Source organism: Oncorhynchus clarkii, chromosome 13 (genome assembly GCF_045791955.1).
Source record: "Oncorhynchus clarkii lewisi isolate Uvic-CL-2024 chromosome 13, UVic_Ocla_1.0, whole genome shotgun sequence".
In the NCBI taxonomy this organism is placed as follows: domain Eukaryota; kingdom Metazoa; phylum Chordata; class Actinopteri; order Salmoniformes; family Salmonidae; genus Oncorhynchus; species Oncorhynchus clarkii.
The window spans coordinates 54,311,669-54,329,198 of record NC_092159.1 but is presented as its reverse complement, the minus strand read 5'-3'; the positions used below and the strand labels follow the sequence as shown (position 1 = coordinate 54,329,198).

Below are 17,530 nucleotides of genomic sequence, written 5' to 3'. Positions count from 1 at the left end.
AGGGAGGGAAGGATAGGAAGGGAGGTAGAGGGGGAGGGAGGGAGGGAAGGGAGGTAAAGGGGGGGTGAGGGAAGGATAGGGAGGGAGGTAGAGGGGAGGGAAGGGAGGGAAGGGAGGTAAAGGGGGAGGGTGGGAAGGATAGGAAGGGAGGTAGAGGGGAGGGAGGGAGGGAGGGAGGGAAGGGAGGTAAAGGAGGAGGGTGGGAAGGATAGGAAGGGAGGTAGAGGGGAGGGAGGGAGGGAAGGGAGGTAGAGGGGGAGGGTGGGAAGGATAGGAAGGGAGGTAGAGGGGGAGGGAGGGAAGGATAGGAAGGGAGGTAGAGGGGGAGGGGGAGGGAGGGAAGGTAGTTAGAGGGTGAGGGAGGGAAGGATAGGAAGGGAGGTAGAGGGGGAGCGAGGGAAGGATAGGTAGGGAGGGAGGTAGAGGGGGAGTGAGGGAAGAATAGGAAGGGAGGTAGCGGGGGAGGGATGGAAGGGAGGTAGAGGGGGAGGGAGGGAAGGGAGGTAGAGGGGGAGAGAGGGTAGGATAGGAAGGGAGGTAGCGGGGGAGGGATGGAAGGGAGGTAGAGGGGGAGGGAGGGAAGGATAGGAAGGGAGGTGGAGCGGGAGGGAGGGAAGGGAGGTAGAGGGGGAGGGTGGGAAGGATAGGAAAGGAGGTAGAGGGGGAGGGAGGGCAGGGAGGGAGGGAAGAAGAGGAAGGGAGGTCGAGGGGGAAGGTGGGAAGGATAGGAAGGGAGGTAGAGGGGAGTGAGGGAAGGGAGGTAGAGGGGGAGGGTGGGAAGGATAGGAAGGGAGGTAGAGGGGGAGGGTGGGAAGGACAGGAAGTGAGGTAGAGGGGGAGTGAGGGAAGGATAGGAAAGGAGATAGAGGGGGAGGGAGGGAGGGAAGGATAGTAAGGGAGATAGAGGGGGAGGGAAGGATAGGAATGGTGGTAGAGGGGGAGGGTGGGAAGGGTAGGAAGGGAGGTAGTATGAGAAAGTGAGAAATCAGAGAAAGAAACTAAATATGTTGAGAGATTGAAAGAGAGATTGAGAGTGAAAGAAGAGATAACCTACTGGTTTGAGAGAACATGGTACAGAAACTTCAGCCCTATAATTACGCTGTCTATAGTAAGTTACCATCATTTTCTCTTTATGCAATGTTCTGTAAGACCACTGTATTAGCATGACCGATGATTAGACAGCCAGAATACCCTAACCCTGCCCCCTCCTACGTGGCAACAGGAATGTTGACACTCTGATTGTGGACGTGTTCCCGGTGTTGGACACGCCAGCCAAGCAGGTGATCTGGCGGTTTGTCTACCAGCTTCTGACCTACGAAGAACAGGAGCACTGCCAGAGCAAGATTTCACGTTTCCTCGGTTACAAGGCTGCAGGTGGGTTGTGGGAAGAGTGGTTGTGTGTGTGCTTATGTGAGTAAATGTGATATCTACGTGTACATTTGTGATTTTGGTGGGTGAATGTGTGAATGTGAAAGACAACGTAAATTTGTGATTGTGCCAGTGTGTCTGCGTGTGTGTGTACACTGACATACACACGCTGTGTGTATTCTAGCGCCAGCCCCCCCACCTGAGCCAGAGCCCGCCCCCGAGCCCCATCGCCGTAGCAGCTCCATGAGAGTGACAGGAACCGCCTACAGGGCCAGCATGCGTGGGCGGAGCTCTGACGACCTCATCATCGGCACTCACCTGGGGATGGGTACTTGCGTTTGTCTTTGTCCTTCATCATCATATTCATCACCAGTAGAAGTAGCACCATCATTACTATCAGTGGCAATATCATCGTCATCATCGTCATCATTATTATCACCATCATCATCAGTATTGTCAGAAGTAGCATGAAATATATATTTCTGACACTAGGTGGAGCTTTTGCTTAAACCTACCCAGTCAAGTGAATGGGTATGGAGAAAGACATCTTTTTTTGGAATGCCTGAAACCTAATGCAGCATGTTTCCTGTAGGGATCCGTACTGATCCAGTGGAGATGGGGATGAGGCTGGCTCCAGGAGAGAGACAGTCAGGAGACGGGACGTCCCTCCCAGAGACCCCCAACAACCTCACCAACGTGGGTACCCAAGTGAGACTGAGAGAAGTGGTCCTGTGTGGCTCAGTCGGTAGAGCATGGCGCTTGCAACGCCAAGCGTCGTGGGTTCGATTCCCGCTGGGGCCACCCATATGTAAAAGTAGTGGCCCCAGCCGACTTGTAAGTCGCTTTGGACAAAAGCGTCTGCTAAATGGGATATATTAGAATGAGGATGACTAAAACAGTGCTCACTAGTCCAGGTCTGCATCTTTTTCTTCTGGTCCAGCACTATAAAACACACTGGCTTCAATTACTCAAGAACCCCTAGTGGCTCATTAATTCAAGCAGGTGTGTCACTGTCAGGCTGAAACAAAAGCCTGTACACTAATTGGCTCTTGGGAACTAGGACTAGTGACCACTGATCTAGGTTGTTTCCTCTTATCTTCTGGCTTTTATCTCGTCTACCTGAGTCGTTATGAAAAGGCATATCTTCTCTCTGTCTAGCTGTCTGCGGTGTATGCTGAGCTGGAGAACGTGTACTCGGGGAAGAGGTCCAAGTCTCTGAAGGCTCGCGCTCCTCCTCCGGCGGACAGTCTGGTAGAGCTGGAGGTCCTTGAACACGCAGGCTCTCCGTCCATGCACGCTAACACAGGTATCTACTCCAACCAGTAACACTTTACTTGAAGTGTTGTTAATCATGACGCATCCAGGAAAATGTGGTTAAAATTACGTCATTAGGGCCTCTCGAGTGGCGCAGTGGTCTAAGGCTGTGTAACTAGAGATTCTGGGTTCGAGTCCAGGCTCTGTCGCAGCTGCCCGCGATCAGGAGACCCGTGGGGCGCGGCACAATTGGCCCAGCGTCGTCCGGGTTAGGGGAAGTCCTTGAGCACTAGTCACCATCGAGCACTAGCGAGTTCTGTGGTGGGCCGGCGCAGTGCACGCTGACACGGTCGCCAGTTGTACCTCTGACACATTGGTGCGACTGGCTTCCGGGTTAAGTGGGCATTGTGTCAAGAAGCAGTGCGGCTTGTTTGGGTTGTGTTTCGGAGGATGCACTGCTCTCGACCTTCGCCTCTCCCGAGTCCGCATGGGAGTTGCAGCGATGAGACAAGACTGTAACTACCAATTGGATACCAGGAAATTGGGGAGAAAAAGGGATTAAAAAATATTACATTATTACAAACAGGTTGAAATCTGGTTAAAATAACGTCACTACAAACAGGTTGAAATCTGGTTAAAATAACATCATTAGAAACAGGTTGAAATGTGAATTGCAGCTTGCCTGACACATGTAGTCTTCTAGTTTGAGTTGAGTCCACCTATCTCTCTGTTAGTCAGTGGAGTGTGAATATGTTCATAAACACAGGTTAGCTACTGGGTATAAAAACATCCAACCAAATAGTTAGAACAGCAGAAATGAATAGACCATGTATTGTGCATCAGCGTGATCTACAACAATTGGTCAATAGAATAGTTAGATCAATGTAATGGTAGATGTTCTTCTCTACAGGAGCAGTGATGTCATTGTTCCTCTCCACAGGTAGCCGTAAGGGCCCCCCACCACCTCCCTCCGCCTGGCAGGAGCCCCTCCCTAGCCCCCCTGCCCCGGTCCAGTTCTACCCCCCAGGTCTCACCTCCCAGACCAGTGCCGAGTCTAACCCCTACATCAGCCTAGACAGCCCCCCTCCCTCGCCGCCCGACTACCCTGCCAGCCCACCCTCTCACGCCCGTCTCAATAAGAGGCGCTACACTTTCTCTCATCCGCCGCGCTCCTCTGATACAGACCGGTTCCTGGACGCACTGAGCGAACAGCTGGGTCAGAGGGTCGCCATTGTAGACGACTTCCTGTCACCCGAAAACGACTATGAGGAGGTAGGGTCGTATAGATGCACATCTGTATAGAGCATTATATGGTTGATTATGATATGTTTGACAAAGACAGCAAGCTGCTTGTCCTGCATGACTTAGTGATTACTTATATATATATATATATATATATATATATATACAGTTGAAGTCAGAAGTTTACATACACTTAGGTTGGAGTCATTAAAACTCGTTTTTCAACCACTCCACAAATTTCTTGTTAACAAACTATAGTTTTGGCAAGCCGGTTAAAACGTCTACTTTGTGCATGACACAAGTAATTTTTCCAGCAGTTTTTAACAGACAGATTATTTCAGTTATAATTCACTGTATCACAATTCCAGTGGGTCAGAAGTTTACATACACTAAGTTGACATACACTGTGCCTTTAAACAGCTTGGAAAATTCCAGAAAATTATGTCATGGCTTTAGAAGTTTCTGATAGGCTAATTGACATCCATTGAGTCAATTGGAGGTGTATCTGTGGATGTATTTCTCAAGGCCTACCTCAAACTCATTGCTTCTTTGCTTGACATCATGGGAAAATCAATAGAAATCAGCCAATACCTCAGAAAATAAATTCTAGACCTCCATAAGTCTGGTTCATCCTTGAGAGCAATTTCCAAACGCCTGAAGTTACCACGTTCATCTGTACAAACAATAGTACGCAAGTATAAACACCATGGGACCACGCAGCCGTCATACCGCTCAGGAACTAGACGCATTCTGTCTCCTAGAGATGAACGTACTTTGGTGCAAAAAGTGCAATCAATCAATCCCAGAACAACAGCAAAGGAACTTGTGAAGATGCTGGAGGAAACAGATACAAAAGTATCTATATCCACAGTAAAATGAGTACTATATTGACATAATGTGAAAGTCCGCTCAGCAAGGAAGAAGCCACTGCTCCAAAACCGCCATAAAAAAGCCAGACTACGGTTTGCAACTGCAAATGGGGACAAAGATCAAACTTTTTGGAGAAATGTCATCTGGTCTGATGAAACAAAAATAGAACTGTTTGGCCCTAATAACCATCATTATGTTTGAAGGAAAAAGGGGGCGGCTTGCAAGCCGAAGAACCCCATCCCAACCGTGAAGCATGGGGGTGGCAGCATCATGTTGTGGGGTGCTTTGCTGCAGGAGGGACTGGTGCACTTCACAAAATAGATGGCATCAAGTGGAAGGAAAATGTTGTGGATATATTGAAGCAGCATCTCAAGACATCAGTCAGGAAATTAAAGCTTGGTCGCAAATGGGTCTTCCAAATGGACAATGACCCCAAGCATACTTCCAAAGTTGTGGCAAAATGGCTTAAGGACAACAAAGTCAAGGTATTTGAGTGGCCATCACAAAGCCCTGACCTCAATCCCATAGAAAATGTGTGGGCAGAACTGAAAAAGCGTGTGCGAGCAAGGAGGCCTACAAACCTGACTCAGTTACACCAGCCCTGTCAAGGGGAATGGGCCAAAATTCACCCAACTTATTGTGGGAAGCTTGTGGAAGGCTGCCCAAAACGTTTAACCCAAGTTAAACAATTTAAAGGCAATGCTACCATATACTAATTGAGTGTATGTAAACTTCTGACCCACTGGGAACGTGATGAAAGAAATAAAAGCTGAAAAAAATCATTCTCTCTACTATTATTCTGACATTTCACATTTTTAAAATAAAGTGGTGATCCTAACTGACCTAAAACAGGGAATTTTTACTAGTATTAAATGTCAGGAATTGTGAAAAACTGAGTTTAAATGTATTTGGCTAAGGTGTATGTAAACTTCTGACTTCTACTGTGTATATATATATATATATGTACACATGTGTATATATATATATGTGTGTATATACAGTGGGGAGAACAAGTATTTGACACACTGACGATTTTGCAGGTTTTCCTACTTACAAAGCATGTAGAGGTCTGTAATTTTTATCATAGGTACACTTCAACTGTGAGAGACGGAATCTAAAACAATAATCCAGAAAATCACATTGTATGAATTTTAAGTCATTCATTTGTATTTTATTGCATGACATAAGTATTTGATCACCTACCAACCAGTAAGAATTCCGGCTCTGTTTGTTTTTCTTTAAGAATCCCTGCTGTTCTCCACTCATTACCTGTATTAACTGCACCTGTTTGAACTCGTTACCTGTACAAAAGACACCTGTCCACACACTCAATCAAACAGACTCCAACCTCTCCACAATGGCCAAGACCAGTGAGCTGTGTAAGGACATCAGGGATAAAATTGTAGACCTGCACAAGGCTGGGATGGGCTACAGGACAATAGGCAAGCAGCTTGGTGAGAAGGCAACAACTGTTTGCGCAATTATTAGAAAATGGAAGTTCAAGATGACGGTCAATCACCCTCAGTCTGGGGCTCCATGTAAGATCTCACCTCTTGGGGCATCAATGATCATGAGGAAGGTGAGGGATCAGCCCAGAACTACACGTCAGGACCTGGTCAATGACCTGAAGAGAGCTGGGACCACAGTCTCAAAGAAAACCATTAGTAACACACTACGCCATCATGGATTAAAATCCTGCAGCGCACGCAAGGTCCCCCTGCTCAAGCCAGCACATGTCCAGGCCCATCTGAAGTTTGCCAATGACCATCTGGATGATCCAGAGGAGGAATGGGAGAAGGTCATGTGGCGTGATAAGACACAAATAGAGCTTTTTGGTCTAAACTCCACTCGGCGTGTTTGGAGGAAGAAGAAGGATGAGTACAACCCCAAGAACACCATCCCAACTGTGACGCATGGAGGTGGAAACATCATTCTTTGGGGATGCTTTTCTGCAAAGGGGACAGGACGACTGCACCGTATTGAGGGGAAGATTGATGGGGCCATGTATCGCGAGATCTTGGCCAACAACCTCCTTCCCTCAGTAAGAGCATTGAAGATGGGTCGTGGCTGGGTCTTCCAGCATGACAACGACCCGAAACACACAGCCAGGGCAACTAAGGAGTGGCTCCGTAAGAAGCATCTCAAGGTCCTGGAGTGGCCTAGCCAGTCTCCAGACCGGAACCCAATAGAAAATCTTTGGAGGGAGTTGAAAGTTCGTATTGCCCAGTGACAGCCCCGAAACCTGAAGGATCTGAAGAAGGTCTGTATGGAGGAGTGGGCCAAAATCCCTGCTGCAGTGTGTGCAAACCTGGTCAAGAACTACAGGAAATGTATGGTCTCTGTAATTGCAAACAAAGGTTTCTATACCACATATTAAGTTCTGCTTTTATGATGTATTAAATACTTATGTCATGCAATAAAATGCAAATGAATTACTTAAAAATCATACAATGTGATTTTCTGGATTTTTGTTTTAGATTCCGTCTCTCACAGTTGAAGTGTACCTATGATAAAAATGTACAGACCTCTACATGCTTTGTAAGTAGGAAAACCTGCAAAATCGGCAGTGTAATCAAATACTTGTTCTCCCCACTGTATGTGTGTGTGTGTGTGTGTGTGTGTGTGTGTGTGTATATATGTATATATATAAATAAACAAAAAATCTGTTTTAAGTGAGAAGTAGGCATTGGTTTGAAGCCGAAAAAGAAAGGAAATTCACAAGCACATCAATGCCTACTCCACCCATGCTCTACCAAGGTTTTCCAGCACCACAATGCCTACTCCACCCATGCTCTACCAAGGTTTTCCAGCACCACAATGCCTACTCCACCCATGCTCTACCAAGGTTTTCCAGCACACAGCTTTGACCTACTACTGTAGGTATGCTGGTCTATTTTACTTTAAAGAACGTGTATGCAGGTTTCTTAGGATTCAAACCTTCTCAAACATTCTAATTCCTACTCTTAGAGGAGGTGCTCCCACAATAATGTGATTTGGGCCAGCAGGTAGCCTAGTGCTTAGAGCGTTGGACTAGTAACCGAAAGGTTGCAAGATCGAATCCCTGAGCTGACAAGGTAATAATCTGTCGTTTTGCCCCTGAACAAGGCAGTTAACCCACTGTTCCTAGGCCATCATTGAAAATAAGAATTTGTTCTTAATTGACTTGCCTAGTTAAATAAAGATAACATTTTTTAAAATGTGTACCGTGTACAGGTTAAAGTATTGGATTCTTCACACACCACACTAATCCCACTCCACTACCTTTTTAAGGTCCAAAAGTATTGGGAGAATGACACATTTTGTCATGTGACTTGTTAGTGTTACAAGGTCTCAGGTGTGAATGGGGAGCAGGTGTGTTAAATTTGGTGTCATCGCTCTCACACTCCCTCATACTGACTGGTCACTGGAAGTTCAACATGGCACCTCATGGCAAAGAACTCTCTGAGGATCTGAAAAAAATAATTGTTGCTCTACATAAAGATGGCCTGGGCTATAAGAAGACCAAGACCCTGAAACTGAGCTGCAGCACGGTGGCCAAGACCATACAGCGGTTTAACTGGACAGGTTCCACTCAGAACAGGCCTCGCCATGGTCGACCAAAGAAGTTGAGTGCATGTGCTCAGCTTCATATCCAGAGGTTGTCTTTGGGAAATAGACGTATGAGTGCTGCCAGCATTGCTGCAGAGGTTGAAGGGGTGGGGGGTCAGCCTGTCAGTGCTCAGACCATACGTCGTACACTGCATCAAATTGCTCTGCATGGCTGTCGTCCCAGAAGGAAGCCTCTTCTAAAGATGATGCACAAGAAAGCCCACAAACAGATTGCTGAAGACAAGCAGACTAAGGACATGGATTACTGGAACCATGTCCTGTGGTCTGATGAGACCAAGATAAACTTATTTGGTTCAGATGGTGTCAAGCGTGTGTGGCGGCAACCAGGTGAGGAGTACAAAGACAAGTGTGTCTTGCCTACAGTCAAGCATGGTGGTGGGAGTGTCATGGTCTGGGGCTGCATGAGTGCTGTTGGCACTGGGGAGCTACAGTTCATTGAGGGAACCATGAATGCCAACATGTACTGTGACATACTGAAGCAGAGCATGATCCCCTCCCTTCGGAGACTGGGCCGCAGGGCAGTATTCCAACATGTTAACGACCCCAAACACACCTCCAAGACGACCACTGCCTTGCTAAAGAAGCTGAGGGTAAAGGTGATGGACTGGCTAAGCATGTCTCCAGACATAAACCCTATTGAGCATCTGTGGGGCATCCTCAAACGTCGTCATGGAGGAGTGGAAGAGGACTCCAGTGGCAACCTGTGAAGCTCTGGTGAACTCCATGCCCTAGAGGGTTAAGGCAGTGCTGGAAAATGATGGTGGACACACAAAATATTGACACTTTGGGCCCAATTTGGACATTTTCACTTAGGGGTGTACTCACTTTTGTTGCCAGCGGTTTAGACATTAATGGCTGTGTGTTGAGTTATTTTGAGGGGACAGCAAATTTACACTGTTATACAAGCTGTACACTCACTACTTTACATTGTAGCAGTGTCATTTCTTCAGTGTTGTCACATGAAAAGATATACTCAAATATTTACAAAAATGTGAGGGGTGTACTCACTTTTGTGATATACTGTATATATACTGAGTATACACAACATTAAGAACACATGCTCTTTCAATTTCATAAACTGACCAGGTGAATCCAGGTGAAAGCTATCATTCCTAATGGGGCTGTTCCTAATGTTTGGTATACTCAGTGTGTGTGTATACAGTACCAGTCAAAAGTATGGACATGTCTACTCATTCAAGGGTTTTCTTTATTTTTTATATTTTCTACATTGTAGAATAGTGAAGACATCACAACTATGAAATAACACATATGGAATCATGTAGTAACAAAAAAAGTGTTAAACAAATCAAAATATATTTTATATTTGAGATTCTTCAAAGTAGTCACCCTTTGTCTTGATGACAGCTTTGCACACTCTTGGCATTCTCTCAACCAGATACACCTGGAATGCTTTTCCAACAGACTTAAAGGAGTTCCCACATATGCTGAGCACTTGTTGGCTACTTTTCCTTCACTCTGCGTTCCGACTCATCCCAAACCATCTCAATTTGATTGAGGTTGGGTGATTGTGGAGTCCTGGTCATCTGATGCAGCACTCCATCACTCTCCTTCTTGATAAAATAGCCCTTACTCAGCCTGGAGGTGTGTTGGGTCATTGTTCTGTTGAAAAACAAATGATAGTCCCCCTAAGTCCAAACCAGATCGGATGGTGTATCGCTGCAGAATGCTGTGGTAGGCATGCTGGTTAAGTGTGCCTTAAAGTTCTTGACATTTTCCGTATTGACTGACCATGTCTGAAAGTAATGATGGACTGTCGTTTCTCCTTGCTTATTTGAGCTGTTCTTGCCATAATATGGACTTGGTAGGGCTATCTTCTGTAATGGGGCTATCTTCTGTAATAGGGCTATCTTCTGTATACCCCCCCCCCCCCCCCCCCCCCCCCCCCCACCACCACCCACCTACCTTGTCACAGCACAGCTGATTGGCTCGAACACATTATGGAGGAAAGAAATTCCACAAATGAACTTTTGAGAAAAAGGTCATCTGATGCAGCACTCCATCACTCTCCTTCTGACTCAGCCTGGAGGTGTGTTGGTCATTGTCCTGTTGAAAAACAAATGATAGTCCCACTCTCCTTCTTACTCAGCCTGGAGGTGTGTGGGTCATTGTCCTGTTGAAAAACACATGATAGTCCCACTCTCCTTCTTACTCAGCCTGGAGGTGTGTGGGTCATTGTCCTGTTGAAAAACACATGATAGTCCCAGTAAGCGCAAACCAGATGGGATGGCGTATTGCTGCAGAGTACTGTGGTAGCCATGCTGGTCAAGTGTTCCTTGAATTTAAAAAAAAATCACTGACAGTGTCACCAGCAGAGCACCATCACACCTCCTCCTCAATGCTTCATGGTGGGAACCACACATGCGGAGATCATCCATTCACCTACTCCGCGTCTCACAAAGACACAGCGGTTAGAACCAAAAATCTCAAATTTGGACTCATCAGACCAAAGGACAGATTTTTACCATGTCCATTGCTCATGTTTCAAAGTTCTTGCAATTTTCCGGATTGACTGACACCAGACCCAGGACAACAAATTATGTGAGACAAAACACTTATTTTTTAATCATTTGAATTGCAAGTTACATTTTCGAAAGACACCTTTTGAGTGTGGAAATGCTGTGTAATTTTCTATAATTACCTTCTGGTTTAAAAACCAGAGGAATGTTTTTTTCTAAGCAACCTGCATAAACATTGTTTGAAGTACAATAGGCCAATATACTGTAGATACTGTGGTAGGTCAAATCTATATGCTGGAAAACCTTGGTAGAGCATGGGTGGAGTAGGCATTGTGGTGCTCATGTGCATTTCTTTTTTGGCTTCAGGCCAATACCTACTTTTCACTTAAAATATTGTTTTTCTGTTTTTAGTATATATCATTTGTGTGTTTCTATTGAGAAACTCTACCGTAAAGCACATAAGACTATAAATTACACTGGATCAATGGGCCAAGCCTTAATGAATCTATGTGATTGGTGGTAATGCCAGGATGTTGTCCAGATGAGCTTCCCAGATGATGAGGATGAGGATGAGGAGGTGGAGGTGGATGATGAAGATGGAGATGGGGGTTTCATAATACCCCCTGAGCTGAGCAGCCCCAGCGAGTGCCAGGGCAGCAGCGGAGAGGACGCCTCCTCCCTCACCTACTCCTCCTCCTCCGAACACATACCCCCTCCCCCCATGACTCCCCCGCCACCTCCGCCCATCCAATTCAATGATCCTCCTCTACCCCCAAGCTATACCGCCACCCCTGAACAGTCTCCCAGAATACAACTGCCTTTCCGCCGCCACCACGGGCCACCTCCGCCCCCTCCTCCTCGCTCCAACCCACCACCCAAACGCCAGTCCATTCACAAGGTGCTTCCCACCCGGGAGGACCTGCTAGCCCATTCTGCAATGCAGGAACAAAATGCGTACCAGGAGCAACAAGCTTACCAGGAACAACAAGCTTACCAGGACCAACAAACTTACCAGGACCAACAAGTGCAACAAGCGTACCAGGAGCGACAAGTGTACCAGGAGCAACGAGCATTCCAGAAGCAACAAGCGTTTCAGGAACAAAAAGCTTACCAGGAGCAACAAGCACAACAAGCGCACCAGGAGCGACAAGCGTACCAGGAACAACAAGCTTACCAGGAGCAACAAGCACATCAAGCGCACCAGGAGCGACAAGCATTCCAGGAGCAACAAGCACATCAAGAACAACAAGCGTTACAGAAGCATCAATCATATCAGGAGCAACAAGCGTACCAGGAGCAAAGTATTTACCAGGGGCACCAGTCACTGCCTGCCCAGTCCTCGCACAAAGCACACCCTCTGCAGCAGCTTCACCAGTCCCTGCCCCCCCTCCCCTCTCCAGAGGCAGCCCACACCCATCCAGACCTCCCAAACCACCCAGACCCCTCACTCTACCAGATGCACCAAGCTCAACAACAGACTCGTCGTCAGAGCCGTCGTCAGTCTCACTCAGCCACATCACCTTACAATCCTCCAGCCCATTCCCCTGTCCATCCAGATCAACAGAGTCAGTACTCGGAGGCAATCTATCAGAGTATTCATACACAGTCACATCACTCATCCATGGAGCGCCTTCAGCAAGCTCATCAGGTCCAGCAGCACCACTCCTCCATGGAGCTCCTTCACCAAGCTCAGCAGGTCCAGCAGCACCACTCCTCCATGGAGCTCCTTCACCAAGCTCATCAGGTCCAGCAGCACCACTCCTCCATGGAGCTCCTTCACCAAGCTCAGCAGGTCCAGCAGCACCACTCCTCCATGGAGCTCCTTCACCAAGCTCAGCAGGTCCAGCAGCACCACTCCTCCATGGAGCTCCTTCACCAAGCTCAGCAGGTCCAGCAGCCCCACTCCTCCATAGAATTCCTTCACCAAGCTCAACAAGACCAGCAGCACCACTCGTCCATGGAGCTCCTTCACCAAGCTCATCGGGTCCAGCAGCACCACTCCTCCATGGAACTTCTTCACCAACCTCACCACTCATCCACAGAGCTCCTTCACCAAGCTCATCAGATCCAGCAGCACCTCTCATCCACGGAGCTCCTTCACCCAGCTCATCAGATCCACCAAGATCAGCCTGCATCACTACCAGTACATCTGGATCAGGAGATCCACCAGTCTCTTCAGAGCCATCAGACTCACCCATCTTCCCAGGCCAGCCACCAGGGTCAACAGACTCGTCAATCTCTCAAGTCTCATCGCACTCACCAGCCATCCCCCCAGCGTCCCCACTCCATCCAGCAGACTTACCACCACACTCCCCAGATCCAGCACATCCACCACCAGGTCCCTCCCCAGCCCACTCAGCCAGAGCTCCATCAGATCCACCTAATCCACCAGCCCATCCAGCAGCGCCACCACCCCCAGCCCACCCTGTCCACCTTCCAGCCCCTTCCACCCCACCAGCCCACCCTGTCCACCTTCCAGCCTCTGCCCCAACACCAACCCCACCAAACCCACCAGGTCCACCCCTCCAACCAGGGTCGTCCTCAGTCCCAGCCTTCTCAGCGGCTATTCAGTCAATCCCAGTCTCACCACCACTCCCACTCCCACCACCAACCCCTGCCCCAACCTCAGGCCAAGCAGCATTCCCAGTCCCAGAATAACTTGGACCAGTTGGGGAAACAGGAGCCCCCTCCTCCTCCGCCCCTGCCCCCTCCTGGAACCCCTCCTCCGCTGCCTCGCCCAGGCCTTCCGAGGATGGACTCCAATCATATGAGTGTAAAGAGGCTGCGCTGGGAACAGGTGGAGAACTCTGAGGGCACCATCTGGGGACAGGTGAGTTAGTCACATATTGGATAGATGAGTTAGTCAGCATTGAGACAGGTGAGTTAGTCAGGATTGGGACAGGTATGTCAGCCACAGTTTGGACTGGAGTTAGTCAGGGTTTGGACAGATGTGTTAGTCAGGGTGGGAAAGGTGAACTTTGTTAGGTGAAGTTGGATGGGGACAGGTAAGTTAGTCAGGATTGGGACAGGTATGTCAGCCACAGTTTGGACTGGAGTTAGTCAGGGTTTGGACAGGTTAGTTGGTCAGGGTTGCGACAGCTGAGTTAGTCAAGGTTGGGACAGTTGAGTAGTCAAGGTTAGAACAGGTGAGTTAGTCAGGGTTGCGACAGCTGAGTTAGTCAAGGTTGGGACAGGTGAGTAGTCAAGGTTAGAACAGGTGAGTTAGTCAGGGTTGCGACAGCTGAGTTAGTCAAGGTTGGGACAGGTGAGTAGTCAAGGTTAGAACAGGTGAGTTAGTCAGGGTTGCGACAGCTGAGTTAGTCAAGGTTGGGACAGGTGAGTAGTCAAGGTTAGAACAGGTGAGTTAGTCAGGGTTGGGTCAGCTGAGTTAGTCAACGTTAGAACAGGTGAGTTAGTCAGGGTTGCGACAGCTGAGTTAGTCAGGGTTGCGACAGCTGAGTTAGTCAAGGTTGGGACAGGTGAGTTAGTCAAGGTTAGAACAGGTGAGTTAGTCAGGGTTGGGTCAGGTTTTTTGATTTACAACAGTTCCGTAAAAAAATAAAATAAGCAGTCAATTTCTGAAATGACAAGCATTAGCTTGAACTTAATGAGTAGACGGTGCATAATGTACATAATGCCTGTTTTTAATCTGGGTGTTGCAGTTGGGGGAGGATTCGGATTATGACAAACTGAATGACATGGTGAAGTATCTGGATCTGGAACTGCACTTTGGGACACAAAAGAACCCCAGTGAGTATAATGTGCCCACGTGTGTATGTGAACGGGGCTGTTTGTGTGTATACATGCATAATGCATATGTTAGTGTGCATACAGTATGTTTGCACATACTGTACGTTCTTTCCACAAAACCATGTACATACCACCACCAGTCAGTTCTTGCCTAGTGTGTCTAATATGACTACTTCTTCATCTTGAGCAATGTGTGTGAAGCCCACCATGGTTTTGATTTGCTTTTGATCAGTGGTCCCTCTGACGAATGACAGCAGCGTTACCGCCATAGGCACTTCACTGACCCATTTAAGTCCAATACTTGAAATTATGTATAAAAAATAAAGTACATTGAAAATCCTGATATGGACATTTTCTGCTCCTTTAGCAGTCTCTTTCTCCCTTGATCTTTGTCTTCACACTCTTCCTTTCTGCCTCTCCCTCTCTGTGTCAATCACTTTGTCTTTCTGCCTCTTCTCATGTTTCTCTGTTTCCCTCGTGTTTCCCACATGATGTTCTGTGTCAGTTTCTCTTCCAGACCCAGCCCCTCAGTCGGAGACCTTCAAGAAGAAAGACGTAGTTGAGATTCTGTCCCATAAGAAGGCCTACAACGCATGTAAGTATGAGAGTGGAGAACGCGAGGAGGACGCTACATTGTTCCAGGCTGTGTTACACTGCACTTCAGATCTTATGTTATTGTTCTAATATAGTCTGTGTTGACTGAAACCATGAGACTATGTTACACTGTTACTGTGGCCTCGGGTATTTGACCCTTTGATCTCTTGACCCCTGACCTCCAGCCATCCTGATTGCCCACCTGAAGCTGTCCCCGGGCGAACTACGCCAGGTGCTGATGACCATGGCCACAGAGCGGCTGGAGCCGACCCACATCAAGCAGTTGCTGCTGTACGCCCCCGACGCAGAGGAGGTCAAGCAGTATGAACAGTACAGCGAGGACCCAGCCAAACTCAGCGAGCCTGACCAGTTTGTACTACAGGTACTGGGCCTAGACTGCAGAGAGGAGGCTCAGCAATTTAAAAAAAAATGTAACCTTTATTTAACCAGATAGGCCAGTTGAGAACACGTTCTCATTTACAACTGTGACCTGGCCAAGATAAAGCAAAGCAGTGCGACACAAACAACACAGAGTTACACATGTAATAGACAAACGTACAGTCAAAGTTTGGGGGATCTTTATGGATGTATTTGTGTTGTTTTGTTGTGCTATACTGTGGGTGAAAGTAGTAGTAGTAGTACTCAGTGGTGTAAAGTACTTAAGTAAAAATACTTCAAAGTACTACATAAGTCGTTTTTTGTATATTTGTACTTTACTTGACTATTTATATTTTTGACAACTTTTACTTTTACTTCACTACATTCCCAAAGAAAATGATGTACAGGAAAATAGTCTAATTCACACACAACATCCCTGGTCATCCCTACTGCCTCTGGTCTGGTTCACTTTATATAAGGAATTTGAAGTGTATTTACACTTTTACTTTGAATGTTGATACTTAAGTATATTTTAGCAATGGCATTTCCTTTTGATACTGTTAGGTTCTAATTCTCAGAGTAAAAACACAATGGACACTATGAAAGCGCAAACTAAGTTTATTCTTCCCAGAGGATCAATACAGCCGCATTAGACAAAGAGACAAAGACGTTGTTTACACAAGCACTGATATTTAACCCTTCCTCATTGGCTGAGTCTCCTCCTACACATCTGAACGAACATTGTATCTTTACTGATACACTTTTCTTTCTCTCTTAACGTGACCTCACCTGACCTCGACCCCCTTCATCACTAATCCATGGCTCTCTCCCCTTGTCAATGCCTGCCACATGATCACTTTCCCTGCACTCAGCACATTCCAAGCTTAATCGCACACACCATATACCTTCCTCCTACAGACAACCATTAACTTCTGGTGTAGACCCTCTAAACCTAAGCACTCAATATTTCAATAGGATACCTGATAATTAACCCTATCCAAAGTTTAGGAGTTAGTACCCAGAATCCATCAATACTCGAGTCTCAAAATTCAAAGTTAAAGTATAAATACATTTAAAAAACCAGACGGCATCATTTTCTTGTTTTTGTTTTTTTTACGGATAGTCAGGGGCACTTCCAACACTCATCATTTACAAACTAAGCATTTGTGTTACTTAAGTATATTTTAGCAATGACATTTACTTTTGATACTTAAGTATATTTAAAACCAAATACCTTAGACTTTAACTTTAACTGATTTTCTATCTTTACTTTTAGTCAAGTATGAAAATTGGGTACTAGTATTAGTAGTGGTAGTGGTAGTAGTAGTAATAGTAGTAGTAGTAGTAGTGGTAGTAGTAGTAGTATAATTAGTTGTTGTTGTAGTAATAGCAGCAGCAGTAGTAGTAGTAGTAATAGAAGTAGTAGTAGTAGTAGTGGCAGCAGAAGTAGTAGTAGTAATAGAAGTAGTAGTAGTGGCAGCAGAAGTAGTAGTAGTAATATAAGTAGTAGTAGTAATAGAAGTAGTAATAGTAGTGGCAGCAGAAGTAGTAATAGAAGTAGTAGTAGTAATAGAAGTAGTAATAGTAGTGTCAGCAGAAGTAGTAGTAGTAATAGAAGTAGTAGTAGTAATAGAAGTAGTAGTAGTAATAGAAGTAGTAGTAGTAGGGTTTGTTGGTTGCTCACAGTCATAGAATGAGAGTTTGGTTATGTGTAGGTGTTGTTGCTGGTTTTCTGTTTCCTCGTTTGTAATTGTGTGCCTTTGCGTGTGTGTGTGTGTGTGTGTGTGTGTGTGTATGCATAATGTCATAGATGCTGTCAGTACCAGAGTACAAGACTCGTCTGAGAAGCCTCCACTTCAAAAGCACCCTGCAGGAGAAGACAGAGGAGATGAGGGGCGGCTACGACTGCATCTACAACGCCTCCATGGAGCTCAAGACCAGCAAGAAACTGGCCAAGATACTGGAGGTATACAGTTATGTACTCTGAC

General features: G+C 46.6%; 1 protein-coding gene and 1 non-coding gene across 2 annotated transcripts in view; both read left to right on the top strand.

Moving 5' to 3' along the window:
- Nucleotides 1-17,530, top strand: part of LOC139423588 (glutamate receptor, ionotropic, delta 2 (Grid2) interacting protein, a) — a 54,168-nt gene that overhangs the window by 33,589 nt on the left and 3,049 nt on the right. The window contains exons 9-18 of the mRNA XM_071175176.1: nucleotides 1,223-1,374; nucleotides 1,553-1,696; nucleotides 1,961-2,064; nucleotides 2,527-2,674; nucleotides 3,563-3,894; nucleotides 11,350-13,650; nucleotides 14,483-14,570; nucleotides 15,076-15,165; nucleotides 15,350-15,546; nucleotides 17,353-17,508. Coding sequence (XP_071031277.1) covers nucleotides 1,223-1,374; nucleotides 1,553-1,696; nucleotides 1,961-2,064; nucleotides 2,527-2,674; nucleotides 3,563-3,894; nucleotides 11,350-13,650; nucleotides 14,483-14,570; nucleotides 15,076-15,165; nucleotides 15,350-15,546; nucleotides 17,353-17,508 — 3,712 coding nt within the window. The remainder of the gene's footprint in view (nucleotides 1-1,222; nucleotides 1,375-1,552; nucleotides 1,697-1,960; nucleotides 2,065-2,526; nucleotides 2,675-3,562; nucleotides 3,895-11,349; nucleotides 13,651-14,482; nucleotides 14,571-15,075; nucleotides 15,166-15,349; nucleotides 15,547-17,352; nucleotides 17,509-17,530) is intronic.
- Nucleotides 2,094-2,169, top strand: trnaa-ugc (transfer RNA alanine (anticodon UGC)). Its single transcript has one exon. It is a non-coding gene; the product is annotated as a tRNA-Ala (tRNA).